The sequence below is a fragment of the Arachis ipaensis genome, chromosome B05, assembly GCF_000816755.2.
Source record: "Arachis ipaensis cultivar K30076 chromosome B05, Araip1.1, whole genome shotgun sequence".
Taxonomy (NCBI): Eukaryota; Viridiplantae; Streptophyta; class Magnoliopsida; order Fabales; family Fabaceae; genus Arachis; species Arachis ipaensis.
This window is the reverse complement of record NC_029789.2, coordinates 5,958,420-5,964,439: the sequence shown is the minus strand read 5'-3', so window position 1 is coordinate 5,964,439 and position 6,020 is coordinate 5,958,420. Positions and strand designations below refer to the sequence as shown.

Genomic DNA, 6,020 nt, shown 5'->3' with positions numbered 1-6,020 from the left:
CTTAATTATTTTAATATTTAATATTTAATGTTTAAAGTAAAAATTAACTAAAAGAATATCTTAAACATATTGATTAAAAGAATTAAATAAAAGTTGTCTTAAAGATATTAAAAATTAATATTTATGCATAAATGATCAAATTGGAAATTTTTAAATTTATTAAAAATAACTTAATTCCTCAAATCATTATAGATAGGGTCATAGAGACAAACGTAATTGACATTGATAAATTTAAGAAATTAATTTGAGTCATAAATAAAATTTGAGAGACTCGTTATTTATTGAATATTTTTTTATTACAAAATCCTATGTATATAATATTCTTGACAAATATCTACAAAAGAAACTCTTAATTTAAATCAAATATCAAGACTATTAGATATCCATCTTTATCTGTCCCAAGATTGATGACTTTGAGAGAGTGTTTGCGGCCATATGCAAATTGGCACCGGCGCACGTGGTAATCCTCCATTGGCAATTTTTTTTTTGGTTTATCCAAACGGTATCTCCCAATCCGACAGGTTAAGGATTAATCTGTCGCGGATTTGAGTTTCATTTAAGGGTGTGCTGCTGGCCAATAAGTTGCTATATACACAAGGCGGGATTCGAACTCGCGACACTTATTTAAGGGGACAAGTGAGCTGACCACTTGGTTTCATTGGCAATTTATTTGCTTTATTATTTGTCATATAATTGGATTTCCTTTTTGTTCTTTGTATGAATGGCAGTGCCGGCGGTGAAATGGTGTTCTTAGGTTGCACTCTACACTCTAGAGTCTAGGCTTATTTCATCCTATAATAATTGGTACGACATCTCTCTTCTAAAACGGGCACATCCAACTTTAGGTAAAAAATACATGTCAAATGACATAAAATACATGTATTATTAAACTGATATAATATAGTGTCCATTCATAGCTTTTTGACATTAAATAAAAATGATTCTCTTCTATATTGATATGTAGTGGCATTAATGTAAATTTCCATAGCTGGACCAATGACAATTCGGGTGTATTGTATATTTGTATTCATGGATTCTTAAACAAGAAATGAATACTACGACATTTAAATACAAGTCCCATGTGGCCTTATTATTTATTTTGTTAATCACTTGGACTCCCCATTATCGCGGTCACTGCTTCGAAATTTCCACATCTAAATTCCCATTATGGATTAGTCACCTTAATACACGGATCACAAATGTTATACACCATTTTTTGAAACCATTTTTTGAAAATGACAATGCTAACCAATTTTTTGCACTTTTTAAAATCCGGTGCGTTTTCCACATCTAAATTCCCATTATGGATTGGTCATCTTAATGCACGGATCACAAATGTTATACACCATTTTTTGAAAATGACAATGCTAACCAAATAACCAATTATTTGAACCTTTTAAAATCCGGTGCGTTTCTTTCCATCCTCACTTTGCCATGGGGCCTTGAAATCCTCATATCATAGTCATATTTACTATTTATGAACCAAAAAAAAAGTACTCGTATTTTTGTATTCTCCTTTCCCGTGTACTTTTGAGTTATGAAACTTATTTTCTTCTTATAATATAGGTTATTTGCATTTTTCTTTTAACGTTTCTAAGCAGGTTATGTTTACGCAATTGACTTTATATCAGTTAACACTTAACAGTTAACAGCTAGGGGAAGACTTTTCTTCCTTTCTCCTATTATTTATTTATTTTATTTTTTTAAAGAAAAACCAATTAAACAATTTTTTTTTGTGTCTAAACAAAAGAGAAGACCAAAGCGAAAACCTATCCTAAATCAAAACTGATGATTTGTTGAAAAATATCACTTGGCTCTAACTTAAACAATGCTTTATGAAATACATTTTTCAGGTTATTTTTTGTCATTCATTTTTTCAAGTATAATAAAATACAAGAGTTGAATTTGGGCCTTTTTCGGGTCTTAAGAAAAGAAAGACCCATAAGGTTTGATGTTTTAAAATAATGAGTAAAATTCCATGCTGACCTTTAATCATTTCGCGAATTTCCATTTCGCTCCTTATCAATTGCAAAATAACATTGCAGTTCCTAACTATTGTCTCTGTAAGACCTTTTGTCTCCTTTGTTAATGTCTCCGTCTATAATTAACGGATGTTGCTTACGTATACTGTTAGCTCACGTGTCAAGCAACTATTTAAAGAGACAAATCGCCTCCTGATAACTCAGCAAAACGCTGCGCTTTGGAGAGATCAAGAACACTTTACTTCTTCCTTTCGTTGTTCAACTTCATTGTTCCATTTTTGCTTCTCGCAAAAAAAAAAAAGACAGACATCTCAAGACATTAATCAAACCTATCATTATCTAGCAGAAAATCATCCAAGTCATTTGAGCCAAAGGCTACAAAGGAGCTTATAACCTATCATTATCTATCATTATCCTCACCCTCTGAATGCTTAAAATCAGAAACCCTCCCTCCTCAACCTTCTCATTCTCTCTTTCCTCCTTGTGTTCCAACGTCAATTGCACACCAAAATTATCAAATTGATCCAATCCCCCACCCTCACCACACAAACACAATCCACCCTCCAATTTTACATCACTATTACTTACCATGCGCATTGAATCTTCTCCCTCCAAATCCAATAACCCATCACCCTCTACTCTCTCCATATCATGCAATTGATCTATTCCACTTTCCGATTTCGCATCACCATCACCAACCCCACAATTCTCACTAACCTCAACCATAGCATTACCATTATTATCATAATTCCCAATCCTATCATTACTAAATCCTAACAACTCCGACGAATCAAGCACAATCATAGCAAGCTCATCACTGCAATCTCTGTACAATTTCAATTTGCAATTTGCTAGAACCGTACCGGAGGCTTTGCCTTCAATCACCGTCGTGATTTGTCTCTGCCCTACCTCCTCCGCCAAGAATGAAATGATCTAAACCGATAGCGAAATCAGCTTTGGAGAAATCATTGAAGAGGGGGCAACAAAATGCAGCGTTTTCGTTAGGGGCCAATTAGTCCCTTCAAATGGTTGCTTGACACGTAAGCAACATTCTTTAACTATAGACGGAGACATTAACAGAGGGGGTAAAAGGTCTGACAGAGACAGTGATTAGGAGCCGCAATATCATTTTTCAATTGATGAGGGGTGGAATGAGAGTTTGCAAAATGATTAAGGCCAAAGTGGGGTTTTACTCTAAAACAATTTCAGAACATAGAAAAAGGGTTCTATGTAACTCTACAGCTTCGTCTCTACAAGCAAAAATTCATCAGGGACATAAGAAGAATCAATCTATCTAACAATTCCGTATTAGACACGTATTATGTTGTATGATGCACAATAAAAATAGAATATCTCAAATTCTTTTACAACCATCGAACAGGATTCATTATTTTCTGAAACAAAATACGGATCTATAGACTATAGCATCTAACAAATGCAGTTTCAGGTAAAAATAAAGAAAGAATAATATTTTTTCAACTTCTAATACATGCATTTCCTTTTCGTGCAGTATTTATTTATACTAAAAATTAGTTCCAAGTAGTGTTAATAATAAAATAATCAAAGTAATCTTCTTGGTCATGGCATATATAAAATGATTCGAAATGCATGGAGCGCCTCCATTAATATGGCGAAATATTATGGTATTCTACATACTGAAACTGGTCCCTAGTCCCTACCAAAACTCTGGGAAACCATTAAAAAAGTTAGTAAGAAAATGGTCCCATTGCTCAGTTTACTATAGTCAGTGATTTGGAATTCCAAAAGACTTGAAATAATACTGTCAACTATTATTCATGGTGCACTCACCCTCATCTTTAGGCACATCAGTTTCTTCAGCACTGGAGCCAGTGTCATCTTCCATTTCATCCTCATTTTCATCTTCGGCTGATCCTGAATTAGTATCTTCCACCTCCTCTGTTTCATTAGCAGAACTCTGTGCAGGTGACACCTTTGCTCCTTCTTCTTGTTCTTGTTTGATAACAATGGCATTATGGAAATGACCCTTAGTTGCTGCATTTAACAGTTCCTTAGCAGAGTTTTGAATGGGAATGCAATGAGTTCCCCCATGACTCCCTTTATCAGTATCTCCTCGGTATCTAGCTGAAACAATCCCGTTACTCCATCGTACTTCTTTTGGATTTGGAAGTACACAATAGGCTGTTACCATGTCTAAATTTTTAAAACTAACCCATGCTCCCGAAGCATAAGCGCTTCCACTAGCATATGATTGGGGTCCCTGATATTCCTGATAAACTTCGCTCCCGTGTGTAGGCAAAAATGATTTACCTTGATTGTTTTGGATGTTGCCACTCACTTCTGGCGTTCCCGCATCTAAGATCTTTTCATTGGTTTGCTGCTTTGCCATTGTAGAGTGATTTGGCACGCCTTGATCATGTGGCTTAAGGATAACTTTCTCAAAGAGAGATGGCTTAATTTCAAAGTGAGGCTTAATTGGTGGCGCTGGCTTTCTACACTGACTTTGTGGTTGAGATTCTTGATGGATTGGATACGGATACAGTATATCCAGTGGCCGCTTACGTGGCCTCCCTCTCTTTCGTGGCTGTCCTGTTCCAAAAGGGATATTTCCATTAACTTCCCCTAAAGGGATATTACTTTTAACTTCATTACGGGGAGGCACTGCCGCTTTAGGGATATTACCCTTAACTTCATTATGGGGAGGCGCTGCTGCTTTTTGTTTGAGTGATGAAACTTCTTCTTCAAGCCTTGTGAGACGAACCTTGTAATCGGAAACTTCAGCCTGCAATTTATCTATTATGCTCCAGAGCTGGACATTCTCTGCTGACTGCAAGAATAAGCTTGTTGATATTATTAATACAATGAAGTAACAATAAATCATTAGTGCAATGCAGGTGTGAGAATTTGGGAAGAAAATCATCCACCTGAGCTTCCCAGAGTTGCTGGTGCTTCTGAGAAAGATTTGCAGGTGGTCTGATAGTTCCTTTATGGGAAGATTGCTCTCCAGAAGCTGAGAAGCCAGGCACAGTAGGAGCTGCCGAAGAATAGCCATGTGCACCAGGAAAATTGTAAGCATAGAGATGCTGTAAATGCTGCATTTGACTCAACCAAGATGATGGATCACAAGGACCTGTAGAGTGTAGACAACACCTTAACCTTAATAATACATTATACGAACACCCTGAAATGCATCCGGACACTGACAAGTATAACATGGAAAATGAAGCATTACCTCATGAAAATTACAATGTCCAAAATACTTATTTATCCAAATAGATATACACTCTAATTAAAATCCAAAAAAAAATCTTTTTGTTTTGTTTTTTTTTGGGGGTGGGGGTGGGTGGATTATACCTCTGTCTCCCATATACTTGGTAATGAAAATATTAAAATGAACTACAAGATTGCTTAATTACCTGGAAATCCAGGATACGGGTAAGGAATAGGGTAATGCATATCTGGAACTAGAGGCCGGGTAGTTGAGGAAGTTCCAACACCTTGGCAGCTAGGATCAGTGGTGCCATTAGGAGGGAATGGCTGATAAATTGGGGGAAAATTTGATCCCATAAATGGAGCAACACCAGAAGGCCACTGAGGTTGCCAATAGGTTGGTGGTGGCGGTGTTGTTAACTGTGCAAACATCTGAGCTTGTTGCCACTGATTGGTGGGCATGGTCATTGCCAGGAACTGTTCTGTAGCACTTTGAGGAGTGTAGGGTTTAGGGGCAATGGATAGCTGCTGCTGTTGTTTTGAGTGAGGCAAAACTGTCACATTTGCTTGGGCTTTCTGTTTGTTGCCCTGTTATTCAGATATACACTCTCATCTCAGCAAAATCAACAGGATAAACAACACTACAATTATGCATGTTACCCACACATAGGTGTTACTGTTATAAATTACTCCCTAAAATATTATTCTAATTATGATGACCGACACACTCCATCCATACAGTGGTTGTTACGAAATTCTGGCTTCTCTAACAACCAAAACTAAAATATGCAATGTTTAGCGACTCGAACAATAGTATGGCCATAGGATCGCCGTTGAAAGGAAACAGGG

The 6,020-nt window shown here is 36.5% G+C and overlaps 1 protein-coding gene across 1 annotated transcript; it reads right to left on the bottom strand.

Annotated features, from left to right (window-relative positions):
* On the bottom strand, positions 3,571-5,963 carry LOC107642665. Its single transcript, XM_016346087.2, has 3 exons — positions 5,378-5,963; positions 4,886-5,091; positions 3,571-4,788 (listed from the first exon to the last, which is right to left on the bottom strand). Exons 1-3 carry the CDS (start codon positions 5,637-5,639, stop codon positions 3,766-3,768), a joined length of 1,491 nt encoding a protein of 496 aa, XP_016201573.1. The 5' UTR covers positions 5,640-5,963; the 3' UTR covers positions 3,571-3,765.

What these genes read in the sequence shown, in the direction of transcription:
- LOC107642665 (XM_016346087.2), bottom strand. Translation starts at nt 5,639, where the DNA reads ATGACCATGCCCACCAATCAGTGGCAACAAGCTCAGATGTTTGCACAG. An exon ending in CCCGTATCCTGGATTTCCAG is followed by an intron (nt 5,092 to 5,377) that starts GTAATTAAGCAA and finishes TACACTCTACAG; the next exon opens with GTCCTTGTGATCCATCATCT. An exon ending in AGCAACTCTGGGAAGCTCAG is followed by an intron (nt 4,789 to 4,885) that starts GTGGATGATTTT and finishes TTATTCTTGCAG; the next exon opens with TCAGCAGAGAATGTCCAGCT.